We start from the raw sequence: 21,844 nt of genomic DNA on the forward strand, positions 1-21,844 counted from the left end.
TATAGACAGACGTTGATTGAGAGTGATTAAACGTGACTAACTGTGATCTTAATCGCAAGTAGTCCTTAATCCATTCTAGCAGTCGGACACCGTGAGTTCCTTTGAAAAAGGCGCCAAGTTTAGTAACGAGCTTACTATGACAAACCAAATCGAATGCTTTTGAATAGTCGATAAAAATGGCGTCCATCTGACTGTGTTGATTTAGGCATGATGCAATGTCGTGTGTGAATTCAATTAACTGCGTGAGAGTAGAAAACCCAGCCCAAAAACCATGCTGATTATTAGATAGAAGATTATTGTTAGACAAGTACAAGACAATATGTTTATGAATAATGTGTTCCAATACCTTGGAGCAAGTGCATTTTAACGAAATTGGTCTATAATTGGAGAGGCTTTGTTTGTTACCAGACTTAAATACTGGTACTACATTAGCTATTTTCCAGGTTTGTGGAATGGTTTTAGTTTGGAGAGATTTTTGGAAAATAACAGTCAAGTACCGGGCACACCACTCAGAATACTTTTTTAGGAACATGTTAGGTATATTATCAGCTCCAGCACTTTCAGTCATGTCAATTTGCAACAAAAGATTCAGAACTCCATTATAATTAATATCCGACTTTGGGAAGGCTGGCAATTCAGTAACTAGACCAAACATCGGTCTAGTGTCGTTGTCGCTGTCAAATACTGATTTAAAATATTTATTAAAAGCTTCAGAGATAACAGAAGGGTTAGAACATAATTCACCATTAACAACAAAGGATGAAGAACAGCGACCAGACAGAGTAATTGTTTTCCAGAATTTGTGTGGTTTGGTTTCCATGAATGTTGTTAGTGTGTTCTCATAATAAAATTTCCTAGTGTCATGCATTTTGGTTTGTAGAGCCGTTTTCAAGGAAACTAGAAGCGCACCATCACTTATATGCTGCGACTTACATCGCTTGCGAAGTCTCTTTATGCGACGGATAAGTTGGATAATTTCCCTGCTGTACCAGATATGTTTGGGATTTCTTTTGACACACTTCTTGGGCACAAAGTTACACAGACAGTATGCACAACTTTATAAAATCGCTCAACCAACATCTCAATGTTACAGTGTTTACTACTAAATAAAAAATCATCAATATGTGACGCCAGAGCACCAAGTATTATGACATCATCAGCACGAGTGAAGTCAGTAATCATCCTGTATTCTGGTCTTTTGCGTTCAGGTGCAATATTCAATTTAAGAACGACTGCTTTGTGATCAGACAGGCCATCACCGACTTCACATACGAAACCACATTTAACCAACTGCTCATTCAAAAGCACAGGAACCAGCAAAGAGTCATCACGCATAGGAGACTGGACAACTTGTGAGAAATCGAAAGAAACTACTATGTCAATAAGCATGCCACACTGTACCTTGTCGCGACCAGTCGATACGAGTGAAGCCCAATCTATGCATGGCAAATTGAAGTCCCCACACAAGACCATTTTGTAGTTATCTAATCTATGTGCTGCAATATAATCATTCAGAGCAGGAAACACGTTGTAATCAAAATTCGGAGGACGATATATAACGCCTATTACTAACGTTGACAAGGAAATATTAACTTTGCACCAAACTGACTCAGTTTCTGGAAGCTCGGGTAGCAAAGTAAAGTCGATGCCGTCTTTAATGAATAAGGCCACACCGCCACCACGACCGGACGATCTATCTTTTCTCAAGACGCAATAACCATGTGGTACAAATTCTTCATCTAAGATTGAGTTATTGAGCCCAAGTTTCGGTCACACAAATCATAGAAGGGTGGTGAGTTTCTATAAGCCCGTTAAAATTAACAATTTTGTTGAGTAAACTGCGAGAATTCACATTTAAAAGCGTGAGGCAAGGTATTTTACTTCGAGCATTTTTGTTCAGTAATCTGGTCTCACACTGGTCACGTCAATCCCAGTGGAGCGATTCACCAACTCGGTTGTTCGCAAGCCTCACACGTGTATTTGACTGCGAGTCCCACATATAAGCGGCACGATCGATAAAAAGTTTATCGCGGACCAGCTTAATCTTTGCCCCGTTGCGCTTTTCTTCTTGCGCTGATCGCCAAAGCAATGTTCTTTTTTGCGCCGTATCCCGAGAGTAGTCGTCAGAGACACTGTAATTGGTCCCTTTCAGTTTGCTGCATTGTTTGAATATGGCTGTTTTTTCATTACAGTCATATAACTTCATAATAACTGGTCTGTGTCCCTCTTTTCTCCTGTGACCAATCCTGTGAATGCGCTCCACCGATGAAATAGTGACGCCAAGAGTATCAGAAAAAATTCCCTTCAACACTTCTTCTTCAATATCCTGTCTTGTCTCGTTAATGCCCTCCGGAACACCTAAAACAATCAGATTATTTCTTCGCGCTTTGTCTTCCAATTCAACCAGTCTTTGTTGGTCTTGGTCAACTGTGCAATGAAGATGTTGAACAGTACTTTCAAGGGTAGTTAACTTACCGCTCAGCTCGGAGAAAGATTCTAGCTTTAGTTCAATGCCAGCTAGTCTAGCTTCCATCTGTGTCTGCTTGTCCAGGATTTGCTGCAATAACGCCTGTGTTGTAGGACCCGGATTGGTTTCAACGTCCCCGGATAGCATAAGTGAAAGACGTGACCATAACACACTGAGCATTTCAGAAATATTCACTGGGGGCGGCAGTAATAAAAGGAAAGGATCATTTGAGCAAAAATGTGATACAGAAGTGTAATATCCATCCTGCAAGATAATCCATGCATGTTTGAACGACATGTTCAACGCCGTACCGCCGCTCCCACTGAAGACTGGTCGATGCAGGGGCGCTTTTATACGCCCGGTGTCAGGGGACGTGCCCCTGCCGGGGTGTATCCGAAGCCTTTCCTCAGTGACGTCACAGTGAATGATGAAGGATGATTCAGGCAAGGCAGGAAGTCTGTAGCTCGTTCCTTGCGAGGCAGTCATAAGCGGCACAATCTGCAAGATAATCCATGCATGTTTGAACGACATGTTCAACGCCGTACCGCCGCCCCCACTGAAGACGGGTCGATGTAGGGGCGCTTTTATACGCCCGATGTCAGGTGACGTGCCCCTGCCGGGGTGTATCCGAAGCCTTTCCTCGGTGACTTCACAGTGAATGATGAAGGATGATTCAGGCATGGCAGGAAGTCTGTAGCTCGTTCCTTGCGAGGCTGTCATACAGCACAGTCATTTACAGCACAGATAACCGGTGGACCATTAGGGTTACAGAATGGGTGTCAAGAGAAGGGAAGCGCAGTCGAAGATGGCAGAAGACTAGGTGAGGTGATGAAACTCGCAGGCGGTAGCTGGAATCGGTTGGCGCAGGACAGGGGTAATTGGAGATCGCCTTAGTACTGCAGTGGACATAAAATATGATGATGATGACACGGAAAAGATCGCTGCTTGACTGGTGTGCTTAATTCATGGCTTGTCACAGAATACAAAGTATGCACATTGCATTTGGCTCTTAATTCTGGTAAAATGTACAGGTTGCATGCTGTTGGCTTATTTTGAAGCGACGAAAGGGAAGTTCATTGCTTCCTTTATTGACGCTTCATGCAAGCCCAGAATGCGGCTTTTGTAGTGTCATTGGCCCAAGTGCTTTTGTTACACTCGATAAAGGTTGATTTACTGTAAAAAACATCACTAATATTTTTGCTTATGTTTCTGAAGTTTTTTTTAAAATCGCGCATATGAAATGAGCTCGTGTAATCAAGAGTTCGACGGAAGCCCGTCTGGTCGGAATGAGACATGACAAAGAAAGACGTACACCGACCAAGTAAAACTTATCCCCTGTGCGGATTGCGATTGCGTCTACATAGGGGAGACAGGCAACTTTAAACAGCAGCTGCGCCAACATCAAAACGATGTAGATAAGCGAAGAGTATCTTCAAATGCCTTGGCAGAGCATGCAGCAACGACTGCGCACAATGTTGACTGGATGAAATCTAGTCTAATCGGCCAGGAAAGAAACTGGAAGTCACGTCGGTACCCGGAATCTCTCAAGATACAATCTATGGAACACACGCTCAATCAAAACGAAGGAATCGTCCCCTGTCTTACGCGCGGTGCTTGTGCCACATGCTAAAAACCTATTTAAACAGGCACTTCAGCCTTTTTCACGCCATTGTGAACAAGGCTTTCGTATGGAAGCGGAAACGTCTTGTCTTTTAAATAAGTTATACAGTTGAGCCTGCTTATAACGAACCTGAGCGTCATGCGGAATTAGTTCGTTGTATCCAGAAGTTTGTGATTTGTGGGCCACACATAAAAATTTAAATCAGTCAAGACAAAAATTTATTCAGAAAAAAAAATCGGTGATCATTGTCTGCCTCTTCAGAGCACATCCAATGACGGCAGTTTCAAGCTTGTTCAAAGCTGCGATGTGTTCGTTGCCCAAGGCCTTAAAATACACAAGATTTCCAAGTGCCTCAATATGGCTCACTCATAGGCTCACTGCTGTGATCGCGCTTACGGGTGCTGGCTCCGATGGATCGCTGTCGTCATCCAATGCTTCAGCGTCGCTTGATGCCTTCACTTCCCGGATGGCGGTCTCATCGCAAAACGACTCCGTAACTTCAACAGCGTCGTCTACATCAACAAAATCTTGCCAATCGAGGTCGCAGCCGGCCAGGTTAGCATCAACAACGCGTTGCCACAAGTTGTCGTCGGGCTGGCTTTGTTGAGTGTCTTCAATGCCTGTTTCAGGTGCGCAGGCAAAACCGGCCTTGCGAAAACAATTCCGGATGCATTCGGGTGTCACTTCCATCCACGCACGCCGCTTTGATAATTTCGACCGCCAAGTACAGCGAGACCTGCAGAGGCACATTGGCTGGCAGCGGGACACCAGTAGGAAACAACGCCGACAACGCTAGCATAACCAGCACAACCACAAGCAAGAAAAGGACAGTCTCGCCGACATGTGCGGCGCGGCGGAGTGGCGTTAAGGGGGGGGGGCAGAAGAGGGGGGACGAAAGCATGTGATCACGTGCTACATTGTTAATTGGTGGGAAACTTCACCGCTGCACTGACGTACCCGATGGCGAGTGGGGTCCCCCAGCGAATGAGCTGTATCTTTTGGGCTTTCCTTCGACTTGCGTGTTCACGTGGCTCATGCGTGCTGGACCAGCAGTTCTTTTCTTTTTCTTTCTTTTTTTTTCGTTTTCGCGGCAATCCCTTCGTTGCATCGTCGCTCCTCCACGCCTCCGGCGAGACGCCATGGGAAAGCTGATTCTCGGAGCCTGCACAGCACAGGGTCGGCGGCTCTCACCACGTGGAAAGTGGTCCGCGATACCAATGCGTTCGCTGTAGCCAATCGGCTAGGCTCACGGGCGTTCATTGCAGCTGAGACCGAGCGCCATAGCCCTAATGTATATTTTGACGGCCACGCCGGAGTTATTCGTGATAAGCGAGCGTTCGTCTCAAGTGGGGCCGTTATAAGTGGGCTCGACTGTACTCGGTCGGTGCACGTCTTTGTTTTTCAAATGAGCTCATGAAGTGTCCACACTGCTTAAATTTCCTGCGTATTGTACTCTGCTGCGTCACGCTTTGCCAAAGTGGTGCAACCATAGAGAGCAGGCCGCTCGACTTTAGCCATTTTTCAGAGCGCTTCTGCTAGTTTATCTCGGAGTCTTTCAAATATATCCATCAGCACAACCTATCGGATGTTTATCGTAGTCGTACCAGTGTCATTAGGTGATGAATTCCATAATGATGCTTCAAACGGCTGAAACAGCAAGTGCGCATTGATTTTTTCGCGGCACCCAGCGGCTGTTGGCAGAAAAAGTGTACCATGCGCAGCGTGCCGATATGCAGTCGCAGCAGGGCCTGGCCTGACACCTCCCAGGTGCAATCTCGGGGGTTATGGCCGTCCATTCACTGCTCCCTCACCCTTAGGCGTGCCACGCAGGCTGGCAGCTGGGCGTGGCCTCCAAGGTCGTATTGGCATCGGTTCAATCTGGGAGGCCACAAGCTGAGCCAAGCCAAGCCGGTGAAGTTTGCTTGCCTCCTCGATCACACAGTGGAACGCTGTGTTGGGTGCCATGTGCTGCTTGAGCGCGACAAGCCAAGTGGAAAGTGGACATGAAAGACGATTACAGTGGAACAGAAGGCAGCTATTTAACTCTTTCATTACCATGCCTATTCAAATCGATCACCAGGGAACAATGCTTTAGATCGCCGATTTCGACTTATTGGAGCTGTTTCTTATCCATATAAGGCCATCCAGCAGTTAGTACAGGCACTGCACTTTCAGAATCAGTTTAAATTTTCGCACTCTGGCGATGTCATGATTTTTGACAGATCTTTTTGCAAACTAATGTGTGTATCTTGTAGTGAAAATGAGGCGTGGCGGTCACCTTCTGCCGCGCTCAAGAAAATGGCATGCCGCTCACGATTACACTGCGCTAGCATCAAAATTGTGTAATCCTATGACTCTCAGCAGGTCACAAAGTAAATGGTATTGCCAGCTTTGCTGTCCAACAGTGCTGAGGGGTGACAATTAGCTGAAAATGACACGCCACCTGTTCACTAGTGAGCTTTGGTTTGGAGTCCGAGTTGTTTTGTTCCACTAAAGTGTGTGCTGCATGGTCTGCTGCTTGTTGAACATGTGGACCCGGCTTTTGCAACCAGTTTCCAAGAGTTTTGGTAACGCTTCTCTGGTAAAATTCCGGCAAGGGGTGCTGCTGGTGTCACTGCGCAGTTATCGAAAGTCGCTCCCATGGCGTCGTCCTGCATGGCTGTGTCGCGAGAAAAGCGTCCTGCTCGAAATTATGCTGCACCTGCACTTAAATTCATTGATGAGGACTCAAGTTATGATTCTGAAGATGACAGTAAAGCAGATTCAAGCTCTGACGTCGAGGATGTTTTGAGTCAGCATGGGACATCCGCAGCTGTTTACCGGCGAGTTTCCTTTATGGCCTTGAGCGGTGTCCTTCCTTGTGCTCACTTATCTGCCAATATTTTTTTACGACCTGAGAGCTCTACAGATTATCTTCAAGGTGCATACTTCGCTTGGTTATGATGTGCTGCCATCAGCAGCAAAGAAACTTCCTTCCATGCCAAGAAAGCCACCCATAGCACATCTCAGTTCAGCACTACGGATCTGCACAAGAGAGTTGGGATTTCTTTATACTGTTCTCTGCAGAGGTGAAAAAGAAAACGTGAAAAAATGCAAACAGATATGCTTAATGCATAATCTTGTAGCTGCCCAGCTACGCTGAAAGCTATCAGTCCGGGAAGAGGTGCATGACGTTCCTTTGACTTCTTATCGGACCATCCTCAGGAGATGCCAAAAAGGTGGAACTGCAAAATGTCTTACAAGGACCACAAAGTTGAACAAAAACCGTACGTTTGGTGGGAAAATTGTGGAGTGCACCCATGCTTCACAAAACGAGGAACTGCTTCACCACATGGCACGAGCGATGAACTGCTTAGTTTCTTTTTTGTATCTGAAGAACGGCAGTGTACTGAGCATTTATTTTTTCAGACAGTATTCCTGCATCAGTTATCTTTTAAATGTGTATTCTGAATTTTATTTGATATTTACGTTTTTGTAGATATGTTTTTTTATTGGTCTTTGTATCAACTGGCAGCAAAAATGGAGCTTTCTGAAATTATTGTTTTACATAATAATTTTGTTTTGTATGGCATCATGTTTTTCGAAAGAGCATTTGATTATGCAGAATATGCTATGCTGAAATGTGTGCTGAAATATTTGTAGCAGTAAATAATTTTTTTCTGAGACCTATAAAAAAAAACATTTCTTCGCGGTAATGAAAGAGTTAAAGGCTGTCGCATGTTGCACACGCCAAAGATTCTTTTGTTGTTTTATTCAAATTTCCTTGCATGCATGGCCATGTAGTGGTTCTGTGGACTGCAAAGGCGTCTTTTTAGTTCTTTTACAATTGTGCACCTCATTGGGCATATATTGCGGTAAATGGCAATAATGGATATAAAGCAGTAACGGATATGTCGAAGTAATTTCAGCCGTGTAGATAGCCCCCGGAAAGTGTGTGAAGTACCTAGAGAATGCTAACGCGTTAAGATTCGTTGGTGCTATACGTATTTGTATAGAAGGTTGAATTTCATTATAATGAAATGTCAATATAACGAAGTAGCAATTTTACTGACTTGAATTAGTATTGAGGTTTAACTATATAAAGAAATGGTCCGTTGCTTGCAAAGGCGGAAACAGCTTTAGCTCGGTAATTTCGAAGCGCTGTTACAGTCAAACTCACTTATAACAATAGTCAAGTGCCAACAAAATTCCATTCTACAAGCGACTATTTTTATAACCAGGTTTAAAAAAGAAAGGCACAAAATTCAGGACTTCTTAATTAGATAATAAGGGCAAGGGTCTTAAATACGTTGGATAGTGATCGGTGCCCTTAAGTCAGCTTTGCTACAATACGGCATTGTTACGTGGCAAGGCATATACAATGTATTGTGGTGAACCATATTTGCTGGCAAGACGGCACTGAAACTTACCAAGAGCTGTGAGAGAACAGTGTGTAATGTGTCAAAGCTCATTATGGGGGATCAATCATTATGCAACGAATTTAAGACCCTTGTCGAACGACACGACATAGTCGGTTGTGAAAGTGCGTTCTTTTTAATGAGATCATGCTTTTTTGACCTTTTTTATGGTCCTTCACATGTTATGCCTGGTTTGCAGTGGTAGAACTGCATATTTCCTTTTCACTGGTAATTACTTCATGCATTGCTGATGGTTCGTGGGCTGATAGGCCATTTTCCGTTTCTATGGCAAGATAACTAATTGGAGAAACCAAATGCCACTGCGACTGGCTGGGAAGGACGTGGTGAGGTGCACCAAATATGGCAGAACATGCAGGGAAAGCTGAAGGCGCAACCACAGAACACCTACGACCTTGTAGCTGGTTTCTCCTTTCGCCTGGTGAGGGTGGCCATAGCGGGCAACACATGTTTCGGACAAGTGTAATGGAAACTGGAGAGAAGCGTGTGAGGCTGGCAGTGCGGTGATGACATGCAGGCAGCTGTGGCTGCTTACTGTTACAAGCGGTGTCATAATGAGAGGGTGCGACTGTATTCACATATTTTCGTGTAAAAACTCAAGTTTGCATATACATTTTGGAGACCCTCTGTGTATGGTGTCAACAGTTTGTGTGGTAATGCTCTAAGAATCTCAAAGGACCTAAGGCTCTAAGAAACCCAAAGGATCGTCATTTGCTATCAGTAAAGATTTCTCCCCAGCTACACGGCAGGTGAGAAGACAGCTTATTGCATTCGCGAACACACAGAGAAAACAATTCAAACTAACAGTTGACAGGCTGCACATAGACAACAAGACATACATATTTGATATCACTACTAACTCTGTTATTCCTTCCAATAGATAGCTCAGCCTTTTCATCATGCCTTTCCATCAGTGTCATTATCGCTCGCTAACATTGGAAGCCTTGCGCGTAAACGCGACCAGCTTTCTGCTTTTCTTGAAGGTAGCAAATCTGACATACTAGCATTAACTGACACTTGGTTGTATCCGTATATATCTGATAAAAACATATTTGAATGTGTTCACGACTGCAAAATTCACAGATATGACCGAAAAGATAAAAGATGCGTCGGCGTCCTTCTAGGAATAAGACAAACACGTCCATCCTATGTAATTAACTCATACTCTAGCCTAGAAATTATCTGGGCGGCATGCATGTTCTCATACTTGTGAGTACTTATAGGTTTATGTTACCGACCTTAAAATTCTACTAATTTGTTAACCACTTGCGCAGCAACATAGAATCAGTGATGAAGCTTCACCCATATTATGCCATCTATCTGCTAGAAGACTTCAATTTTCCTCTGATCGACTGGGTTAACTTATCTTCGTACTGTAATACTTTGACAAAATTTATCAATTTAACCTTAGATTTTAACCTGTTTCAGGTTGTTACGCAGCCTACACGGGGTAATAATATCTTATGCCCCAACCACTGGCACGCGTCCGCAAGCTTTGGCGGGCGCCGACAAGTGAACGCTTCGCTTCGCGTTGGTCGGAGGAAGAGGGTATGCAACCACTGGACAGAAGCTCTGACACGCGCCGAAGCTCGCTCCTTGGCTGCGGCGCACTGTAGCTAGACTATTTTGTCTTCATCCGTCAAAGCCCGGCCTAAAACAGCCTGCTGTAAACTAAGCTTGAAACAATAAGTTAGTGATCTGTATGCGCATTTAGATATAAAAAACAAGTTTGAATAATGAATGTACGCCTGCCGTAAGAGTTTGTTTTTATTTTTGAAGTAAAAATAGGGCACAAAATATCGACATCAGTGCTCACGTGTCGTCTGCCTGCAAGATCGCTTTGCAAACACCTTAACGATGATGCCATATCATATCAAAAACTGTTGTACCATTTCATTTTTTGGTAGCTCATTGCACAGCTAACTATGTAAGAATTAGGCGTGCGAAGTATCACTGGAAAAAGTCTGTGTTGGAAATATTGTCACGTAGTAGGGATGGTAAATAAATAGTGCAGACTCAATCGCAACGATAGCGGCGAGTAGTGCTGGCAATCGTCGAAAATCTCATCTGCGGGTCAAGTGCGTCAGTTTGCATACATCAGTCGTCGAAAGTTACAGCCTATTTGCTGGTGGCCGCGCGCCTTCCAGAAACTACTATACAATTCATGTCGCGCATGCAATCAGATTAACAGGGTTCGTCGACAACAGACAAAACCATGAATAACATTCGCGAAATTTTTGATACGTTCAGGCGCATCCTGCACCGAGCGATAACGCTTAAAATTTTTTAGCCAGTGAAATACGGTAACCAGACACAGATAAAGCATCGGTGTCAATATAATTATGCTTCTTGGTGCATGAAAGAAACGTGAACAAGTGGGTTCTGAGAACATCAGCAAAAAAGAATTGAAACACCTGTAGCACTCACCAAAAAGAAAGAAGAAAATATAGAATAGCTAAGATTTATGTAATTCGTAGCTTGTCTCCCCCCGATTCTTGATTCTGTCAAATCTAGCCCATGGAGCACCTTTATTATTGTAGGTTGTTTTGATGCATCAACACCAAATCTGGAGACCTTCACATTGAGTGTATTGCTACAAAACATTTTCAGTGTAAGGGCCATGTTCTATTGTAACTGGTTTCCACATGTCAAGTTTGTCTTTCTTTACATTAATGAAATGACATACCGTCAGATAATAGGTACAAGCTTGAGAATTGGAGTGTTTTAATAGGGGTTTTTCGTTGCCCTTTGCCAAGTCGTACTATTGAAGCGCTTAGTCGTATGTATGGGAGCAGCTCATTTGCATAGTATAAGAAATATATAAACAGGTTATTTTCATAATTTATACACTTCGTCCGCACAAAAAAATTGCAGTTTATTGTTTTCAGCCTGCTATGATGTTTTGACTGAGAAAGATGCAGTATATTCAATTTGTTCTGCGAGGCATGCAATAGTTGCTGTGGCATATTATTTTATTGCACAACGCTGGATACAGTAGCCAGCCATTATTAAAACTCATAAGAAATTAATAACAATGCATATAATCAGGCACATAGCATATTATTATTGCACTTTCTTAATTCATGCCCTTTATTTAATTGCACAAAAGCTACTGCACTGAAATAGTAGACTAGTACATACTTAAAAAGCACAATTTTATACTACGATAATAATCAATCATTCAAATGTTTATTGTGCCCAGGAACAGCTAGAGAGCCTTTGTACTGGTGCACTTAACGAGCAATATGCGAGACAAAATGTACAGAAAACATGAATGTGGTAGACGAAAAAATGCAAGATAGAGAAACAAATACGGAAAAAAGGAAACGAGGAAAAGTAAAAAGGAGGTAATCCTACGTGATTATCTACAGATACACAAAACACAGGAAATGAATTCTAAAGTATGTTTTCGAGTCGAGTTTTATACAGCACAATCTTGCAACAAGGCAAGGCAACGAATGTGGAATGCTACCTGGTATACTGTTGCGGCACGAACAAATGCATATGATGAAGCTTTAGGGAATGTATAATGTCATGGATTACCTTATACAGGAACAAAATGCGTGATGAAGTCTTGAATCTAGAGGTGCTTGCCCATGCATAAAGCACATTGCCCATGCATAAAGCACCTCCATTATGCATGGGCAATGTCCATGCTACGTTCCGAGTGCTAGAAAAGGCACTAGACTTTAGGGAATTATTGAAGATGTTTGTGAGAACAGGGAACAAGTATGCTTCCATACGTCTTAACCCTTTCAGATGCCACTTTATCCAGTTGATTGAAAAGTTGCTTTCACCGCATCTCTTGCATCTTCAGAATCGTAGAAAGTGTACAGCTGCAAATATTAAGAATTTTCAATTGTTTAGCGAATTTTGTCAAGTTTACAAAATTTCGACTTATGCGAAAACTCACTACAGGAACACAATAAATGAGAACATGTACCATTTCATGTTTTGAAAAGCTTGAAAAAACTTATCCAGCCACTTGAAAATTATGCCTGGTGCATGACATTGTAAAAAACAATGAAAGAAGTGAACCCGCGACATACAACATACTGACACAGAGTAAAAACACCCAGCCGTCTACCTTCCCACTAATTTTGCGAAAACATTCTGCACATTATTCAAAATTGCAGCACAGTTCCAATAATAAGTGTTTCAAGATGTATGAAACACATTTTCAATACAATTACTTTTATCAGTGCTTTTGCTATTGATGCACTTCCCTGCTGTGCGCAATTGTGTAGACAGCGTCTCAAAGGGTTAAGCTCTGCAGAAGAAATACCATCAACACCACAAGAAAGGGAAGGTTTAAGGCACTTCATACAGTTGAAAACAAGGTTTTCATTGACTGATAGCGTACACACTGTGCCAGATTCGGAAAGAAGGTTACTTGAAGCATATTTCACACCATATAGCAAACAGAAATGTTCTGCAAAGGCATCAGCAGTGTTCCAGACAACACCACTATTTTCATGAAGAAGACGTACATCTTTGGCACTCCTTTTTGGAAGAGTGAGAGTGCACAAAGCTCCAGAAATATTTTGAATGATGTGTCACGCTGGCTTCAACACAATCAATGTAATTGTAGTGATGATCCCAAGAATAATAATAATAATAATCTTAGTGGTAACTTGGCACTCTAGACTAAAAAAAAAGGCTGATGCCTGTATGTTGGAGCATCTGATAACCAGCCATCTAGAGCAAGAATTTGCAGGATGCAGAAGACACCTCCTTCCCCTCCACATGCACACACACGCACACACACACTTGCTCAATAACACAGCACGGCGCACATGCACACATTCGACGGATGCACAACATACAGGAGTGCCACTTCAGTCTGGTTTCAAGGAAGGAGAATCCAAATGGCCAAGGGGGGTGAAGAGAAAGCTCTGTATGCCAGATATAATCACGGAGTTGTGGTGTCGGGGCCATAGAGGCACGATGAGGGCTCGGGCTGTGCTGACCACTTGTTCAGACGAACTGAAGAAAGATTATCTAGAATAAATCTAGAATGGGCCAATGCTTAGATACAGTGATGGTGACATATGTGGAAAAGTTGAGCGAAGAGCTAAATGTTACACCCAGAATTTGTAAAGCCCGAACCGTCTTTATAGAGGTGCCTCGAAGGAAGTAGGTTGGACGTGCAGTTTTGTTGTGGCTGATACGCATGGCAGCACTTTTTGCAGTGCTACTACAAAGTTTGTCATTGTAGGCCCAGTCGTTCACCTTTATGGAATGTAATTATTGCAAGCACATATGCTGTGCATCGGCATATTGTTGTTGTGGAAGTGTTAACTTGTTAATCAAACACATTCTGTGCAGGTCTCCTCAACTTAGTTTTGAGGAGATCTTTCTCCCGACTACAATTTATAGTATCGCAGCAAGAAACATTTTAGTAGAAGCTGAAGGGATTCCAGCAGTTTAAGCATATCGACTGCACTCAAACAATGCACTCACACCATCTACACTTTCCATAAACAAAAGGTAGATAAAAAATTAGTTACAGTTTCATTGACTCAGTACTTGCTGCTTCTGAAGCAGGCATCGAAGCAATTATGGTATACGCTGCTACATGCATAGGTCTTGCATGATGCAGGTCCTGCTATGCACTGCACACGGGGCACAAGTTGCAAACAGATTTCTTTTTGCAGTGCTCAAGTATAGGACACACTGACTCAAACATGACTGCGTTGTCACGTCTGCTTTAGTGCGTCAGTGTTTTTTATTGCTACACGAGCGATATATCTCCAACTAGCCCAAAAGACGGATGCACTTGAAAGAAGTGAGTGAAGGAGCACAGTGAACTTGTACTGAACTAGATTCACATGCCAAATAGAAGAGCGCAGTGTCAGCTGAAACAGGCGGCACGGCTGATTATGTAAGTACTTTCTATAGTTCAGCTACTAGTGTCTTTTGCTTTTGGAAGTTATCTTTGCCACTGGAAACAGCGTAGAGCTTGCCCAGTAAACTTGAATCACGCGACACCACATGAAACACGCCTCGGCTGATCACCCCAAGTTCCACACGGTTCATTCACCACATCACACATCACACGAAGTCAAGGGTGCCATATTCTAAATCACTGCAGCACCAAACGGACCTGAAAATTCATTTCCTTCGACGGATTTTCTCAGCTGGGTTCGTTCACTCGCCAGTTACGAACTCGATGGATGCACTAGGCCTACACGTAACGTAAACAATATCGGCGATAGGCGAGTGCTGATTATCCAGACTTCGGAGCTCGTAAACATGTTTCCATTCGTTTTGAGCACAGCAAAATACACATAAAACAAGCACAGACCTTGCGGCAATCGTGATTCAGTTGGCTGTTTTAGCAGACGATCGTACTGAGCCCGGCGAAACCCAGTGGGCAGGTTGGATTAGTCGGCGTTGTTCGAAGTCGCTTTGGATCCACGACACACTAACACAACCCACGGTCGTCGGTTGGTCGGTCGTGTCGTTGTTGGCCTACTATTACAACACTATCTTTCAGGAACACTGTCGCGCGCGTCGTGTGTCCAAAGAACTAGGACGATTGTTGGTGACGGCGCCTTCGCATGGGCGGCCATCATAGGCACAGCAGCCGGAGGATTCGCAGCCTCCGATTGGTTGATGCTTGCGAAGGGTCGCAGCCTCTCATTGGTGCATGCCGGCGCAGCTTCGCCGCGCGACGGCAAACTTCTAGCATCGGCAGTAGACCTAATCGCTGCGCGCTGTCACGCTTCGCCGTGTTCCCAACCGATGCTTTTGACGCTTCGGCGTGTGCCGAAGCTTTCTGACGCGTGACAGTGGTTGAGGCATTAGATTTAATTCTCGCAACAGCGCCTGAGACAATTGATCACATTGTGTTTATTAATGGTTTTAGTGATCATTCCTTACTCAAAGTGACTCTCGACGTTTACAGGTTTAAAAGTGACTCTCGATCTTTTACAGGTTTCGCTACTAAAAAAATATGCGATTTTAGTAAAGGCAATTACAACATTATGAATTTGGAATTCAATATATTCATTTCCCACATGTTACTTTCATTTCACAGTCGGTTGGTGGAGGAAAATTGGATACTCTTCAGGAATAAGATGTCTGCCTTGGTTAACCAGTACATCCCTATCGTTAAGATAGCAATGATAAATCTAACCCATGGTTCACCAGATCCCTACACTTACTGAGAAACGGGAAAAAGTGCTACTACAAAAGTGCTAAGCACTTGCGTACGCAAGCAGTTTGGGACACATACAAGGAAAGCTTAAAAATTTACTGTTCTGCCCTGTGTTCAGCTAAGGATAAATACTTCACTCATGACCTACCATCTCCTCTAAAATCTAATCCCAGAAAGTTCTGGCGCATTATAAACCAAGATCAGGACTACACTAACATTTCTTTACACAGCAGTAACGCTCCCATTCCAGATAATCACTGTGCTTCTACTTTAAATACACCACAGAAAATCAGCCTGATTTGCCGGGTGTATCGGAGCTAAACTACCAAAACCTGTCACCTACAGAAATAACAGTTAAAGGTGTCGCATGCCTCATAAATCCTCAACCTCAAGCTAACCACATCCTGTGGCATTGACGACGTTAATTCTAAAATGCTGAAAAACAACCGCATAGCATCTAGTAAAATTCTGTCTCACATCTTCAGACAGTCTTTAGAGACCGGCTTGCTGCTCTCAGATTGGAAGATAGCAAAGTTAATGCCCATATTTAAGTCAGGTAATAAACGGGCATCGGAAAACTACCATCCGATATCATTAACATCTGTATGCTGCAAAATGCTATAGCATGTAATTGCATCAAATGTCTACAGTCACCTGGAAGTCAACAAATTTTTGTTTTCTAACCAACACATTTCCTTTCTAATCGTCGGCATTTCACAGCAGTTAATAATTTTTCCTCTCCTCTTTCGCACGTTACTTCAGGTGTACCACAAGGCAGCGTTCTTGGGCCATTACTATTTGTAAGATACATTAATGACTTACCCAATAACATTTCCTCACACGTGCGTATTTTTTCAGATGACTTCATTCTTTATCGTTCCATCAAATGTGCCGATGATCGTACAGTCGAACCCGACTATATCGAACCCGTTTACATCGAATTATTCCATATATCGAACAATTTCTGGACACGGTATAGTTACAATGAGTATATATAGCAAAAATTACGCATACATCGAACAAAACTAGTAGCGACTCCCTATATATCGAACGTCAAACGGCGAAAAGTGCCCCCGGAAGTTGGCTTTCCCTCGCGGTGAAGGGAAAACCCGGCGGCGCGGCTCCATCCAACCGCTCTCCCTACGTGACTGCGCTACCTCGGAGCCGCCGACACCACCCTACAAAAAAATGATCCTGGCCCGTCCGCCCGCAGCGCTTGCTCCGACAGCCAATCAGAGGCTCTTGTGCCCTCGTCGTGCAAGGTGGCGAAAGTGCTAGTTGTCTCGCTGCTTATCTGATTCATTGTGTGCGCGTTCTCCCGCAGTGTTGGCGTGATGAGGCGGCAGAATTCGCCTTTCATCGTGAAGCTCGAAATAATAAACCGGGTCGAACGCGGTGACAAGTCGGATGTCCCCGCAGCGTGCAAGATTTCGAGGAGCACTCTCAGCACGATCTTGAAGAATAAGGGGGAGATTAGGGCTAAAGCGGCTGAACTCACGACCCGGTGCCTGTGGCGCCCAACGCGTACGCGCGGCCGTGTACGAGTGGTTCATCCGAAATTGCTTAAGCCGTACCGACTTCCGCGTGCTCGGTGATGACTGTAAATTCTGATTAATGCGATGAAGCCGTTGTCGTTGCCGAAGTTTGGAGCGAGGTGTCAGAATTTCCGGAAGCTGTTGACAAATCAACGGTGGACGAGTTTGTGAGCGCAAATGATGGTGTTGCGACCACAGGAGAGCCCGGAAACAAAGACTACATTGCCGGCATCGTGCCGAGCACAAGTGAAAATGGGCACAACGAGGAAAGCAACGACCGTCTTTGGCCCACATCCTCCGAAGCGATTGGTGCGCTCGCACTAGTCCGGTGCTTCTGCGCGAAGGCGGAATGTTGCGGCCTCAGCTGCTCCGACTCCTTAGACAACGTGGGGAAGTGCGTGCCTCGCATGCAGCGAAATTGCCCAAGCAGAAGAAAATGCAGGTCTATTTCGTGCGAAACGAAGCTAGTTTCATCAATAAAGTGATTTCATAAATGGTATGTGCTTTTATGGCATCCAATTATTTAGCAGGCTTATATCGAATTATGCTCTATATCGAACTGATAGGCGTTTTTTTGCGAGTTCGATATAGCCGGGTTCGACTGTACAATCCTCCAAAAAGATCGAGAACTTATTTCTCTTTAGTGTAACACTTGGCTAATGAAGCTTAACATTTCTAAATCTAAAATTATCTCTTTTAGCCGCAAGCGCACTAAATCTATGTTTCTTTATCACATAAATAACATCACTATTTTGCATGACACTCAATATAAATATCTTGGTGGTCACCTGACTTCAACTCTTTCATGGTCAACGTACATTGCATACATATGCGCCAGTGCTTCGAGGTCATTAAGGCACATAAGACTCAAGTTACATAATTCTACTAAAGACATTCATAAATTAGCCTATCTAACATTCGTTTGACCTCAGCTTCAATACACCGCATCCGTCTGGTCTCCCCATCAGAAATACTTGATCGAAAAACTCGAATCTATTCAGAATAGGGCTGGGCATCTTATTTGACGTTGTTATGACTATAACAAAAGCACGACACAAACTCAACCTCTCACTACAGCTCTTGCATGATCGTCGTGATATAGCCCTGCTATCATTATTTCATAAATATGTCCATAATGCAGCACCATCAGTTCAATTTCATGTGCACCTACTGAAAGACTAATTCATTTAACTGCTCTGCTCTTCCAAGAGCCATTCGCCTTTGGAACAATCTTCCTAATGCCATCGCTTATGAGTGAGCAGGAAAATTTTCGGCATCTTCTGTCAACGCATTTTTGAAATTCTATATAACCTAACGTGTAATTTTTTCTTGTGTTTCCCATTTTGTTGTGCTACTATCCTTTAAATACTGTTTTGTTATAGCCAAATATGTCCCCTCGCTCTGTAATTCTGTTGATTATATTTTACTTTGTGAAAGCTTGTTCACTGACCTCTCACGTTCAACACAACATTACTGTATGTTATCGCATTTCTTACACTGTATTCTTTGTATTTTTATTCACACATGTATCCTAATTATTGTATAATCTTTGAGTGTACTCTCCCCCTTACGCAAAGCCTCTAGGGGCCTGTAAGGTGTCTTTAAATAAGGCTGTAATGGTGAGCGTGTTAAAATGGTTTTTCACTGAGAAGAGTTTTTTGTTTACTCGCAAGTCTGTTTCTCCTCCCTGGAGAGTACCTTGGCTGCTTCCTCTTTCGAGAAATGTGGTGCAAGGAGCAGCATGGTTTGTGTGTTTGTTTGTGCAGGGTGCCTACTTCCCATGGAAGGCCACTGCTATGGGCAAGAACCAGATGAGCGGCAAGGCATTCCTGGAGAAGCGCTACAGTGAGGAGCTGGAGCTTGAGGATGCTGTGCACACAGCCATACTGACACTCAAGGAGGGCTTTGAAGGCCAGATGACGGCTGACAATATTGAAGTTGGGCTGTGCGATGCCACTGGCTTCCGTCGCCTGTCACCTAAAGACGTCAGGGACTATCTGGCCAACATTGTCTAGCTGCTGTGGACCAGTAGTGTGCCTTTCATTTTTGTCTTTTTTTGTCTGTGTGTGTAAAACATAAAATGAGCCATGTGACATGTGCACTCGTCAATATTTCCTCGTGTGTTCTTTTTGTCAGCAAGTAGGGGTGTTTGAATAGGGAAATTTCCGAACAGAATTGAATACGAATATTCTAGAAAAACAACCACCAAATATTGAATTAAATAACAATAAATTTTCTTATTTCTAATATGAAAGTTACAACAGCCCGTCTGGTAAAAAAAGAACTAACGCTTATATACATTGACATTTGCATATATACTGTGCATTCGCTGAAGAAGACAAGTGTGATATCAGCACTGCACATTGCTTTAAGGGGATGCAAACATGGTGAGAGTGGCAAATAAATGTAAGAAATTTGTATATATTGGCAGCATAAAACCTGCCCAGTATTATGAACTGGAAATTATTTGAGCAGAATTTATCAAGAAACGCCACTGTACGAAAGCCTCTAACCCTACAGCTAAAATAGAACTGGCAGAACTTTCTAAGTTAATCAACAAGCATAAGACAGCAGACATCAGGAACTATAATATGGATAGAATTGAACAGGCTCTCAGGAACGGAGGAAGCCTAAAAACAGTGAAGAAGAAACTAGGAATAGGCAAGAATCAGATGTGTGCGTTAAGACACAAAGCCGGCAATATCGTTACTAATATGGATGAGATAGTTCAAGTGGCTGAGGAGTTCTATAGAGATTTATACAGTACCAGTGGCACCCACGACGATAGTGGAAGAGAGAATAGCCTAGAGGAATTCGAAATCCCACAGGTAACGCCAGAAGAAGTAAAGAAAGCCTTAGCAGCTATGCAAAGGGGGAAGGCAGCTGGGGAGGATCAGGTAACAGCAGATTTGTTGAAGGATGGTGGTCAGATTGTTCTAGAGAAACTGGCCACCCTGTATACGCAATGCATCATAACCTCGAGCGTACCGAAATCTTGGACGAATGCTAACATAATCCTAATCCATAAGAAAGGTGCCGCCAAAGACTTGAAAAATTATAGACCGATCAGCTTACTGTCCGTTGCCTACAAAGTATTTACTAAGGTCATCGCAAATAGAATCAGGAACACCTTAGACTTCTGTCAACCAAAGGACCAGGCAGGATTCCGTAAAGGCTACTCAACAATAGACCATATTCACACTATAAATCAAGCGATAGAGAAATGTGCAGAATATAACCAACCCTTATATATAGCTTTCATTGATTACGAGAAAGCGTTTGATTCAGTCGAAACCTCAGCAGTCGTGGAGGCATTACGGAATCGGGGTGTAGATGAGCCATATGTAAAAATACTGGAAGATATCTATAGCGGCTCCACAGCCACCGTAGTCCTCCACAAAGAAAGCAACAAAATCCCCATAAAGAAAGGTGTCAGACAGGGAGATACGATCTCTCCAATGCTATTCACAGCATGTTTACAGGAGGTATTCAGAGGCCTGGAATGGAAAGAATTAGGGATAAAAGTTGATGGAGAATACCTTAGCAACTTGCGATTCGCTGATGATATTGCCTTGCTTAGTAACTCGGGAGACCAATTGCAATGCATGCTCACTGACCTGGAGAGGCAAAGCAGAAGGGTGGGTCTGAAAATTAATCTGCAGAAAACTAAAGTAATGTTTAACAGTCTCGGAAGAGAACAGCAGTTTACGATAGGTAGCAAAGCACTGGAAGTGGTAAGGGAATACATCTACTTAGGGCAGGTAGTGACCACAGATCCGGATCATGAGACTGAAATAACCAGAAGAATAAGAATCGGCTGGGGTGCGTTTGGCAGTCATTCTCAAATCATGAACAGCAGGTTGCCACTATCCCTCAAAAGGAAAGTGTATAACAGCTGTGTGTTACCAGTACTCGCATATGGGGCAGAAACCTGGAGGCTTAAGAAAAGGGTTCTGCTGAAATTGAGGACGACGCAACAAGCTATGGAAAGAATGATGGGTGTAACGTTAAGAGATAAAAGAGCAGATTGGGTTAGGCAACAAACGCGGGTAAATGACATCTTAGTTGAAATCAAGAAAAAGAAATGGGCATGGGCCGGACATGTAATGAGGAGGGAAGATAACCGATGGTCACTAAGGGTTACGGACTGGATTCCAAGGGAAGGGAAGCGTAGCAGGGGGCGGCAGAAAGTTAGGTGGGCGGATGACATTAAGACGTTTGCAGGGACAACATGGCCACAATTAGTACATGACCGGGGTAGTTGGAGAAGTATGGGAGAGGCCTTTGCCCTGCAGTGGGCGTAACAAGGCTGATGATAATGATATCTGCCCCTCGCTCTGAAAAAGGTTCCCATGTGCAACAATTACAGCTGTCCTGTAGCAGAATCATTGCGAGCAGTGCTCGCATCCATCGTGTCATCTCCCTGGCATTGTATTACAAAAATGTAGCAAGCTATCACTAATGTCTTTTGTGCGAAAGATTGCCCTGCTGCATAGAACATTTGGCTTGTGCAAGTTGTCAGCGGGTCAAGTGCGTCGGCTTTTATACATGAATCGTCGTAGGTTCCAGAGTAATCGCTGGTGCCCTTGTGTCTTCCGGAAAGTTCTACACAATTTGTGTCCTGCATAGAATCAAGATTTGCTG

General features: G+C 43.5%; 1 protein-coding gene across 1 annotated transcript in view; it reads left to right on the plus strand.

The window, feature by feature from the left end:
- Positions 1-19,311, plus strand: part of Prosalpha2 (proteasome alpha2 subunit) — a 97,715-nt gene extending 78,404 nt beyond the window's left edge. The window contains exon 6 of the mRNA XM_070536812.1: positions 18,967-19,311. Coding sequence (XP_070392913.1) covers positions 18,967-19,215 — 249 coding nt within the window. The 3' untranslated portion in view covers positions 19,216-19,311. The remainder of the gene's footprint in view (positions 1-18,966) is intronic.
- The last annotated feature ends 2,533 nt before the right edge of the window (positions 19,312-21,844 follow it).

Source organism: Dermacentor albipictus, chromosome 4, assembly GCF_038994185.2.
Source record: "Dermacentor albipictus isolate Rhodes 1998 colony chromosome 4, USDA_Dalb.pri_finalv2, whole genome shotgun sequence".
NCBI classification, from domain to species: domain Eukaryota; kingdom Metazoa; phylum Arthropoda; class Arachnida; order Ixodida; family Ixodidae; genus Dermacentor; species Dermacentor albipictus.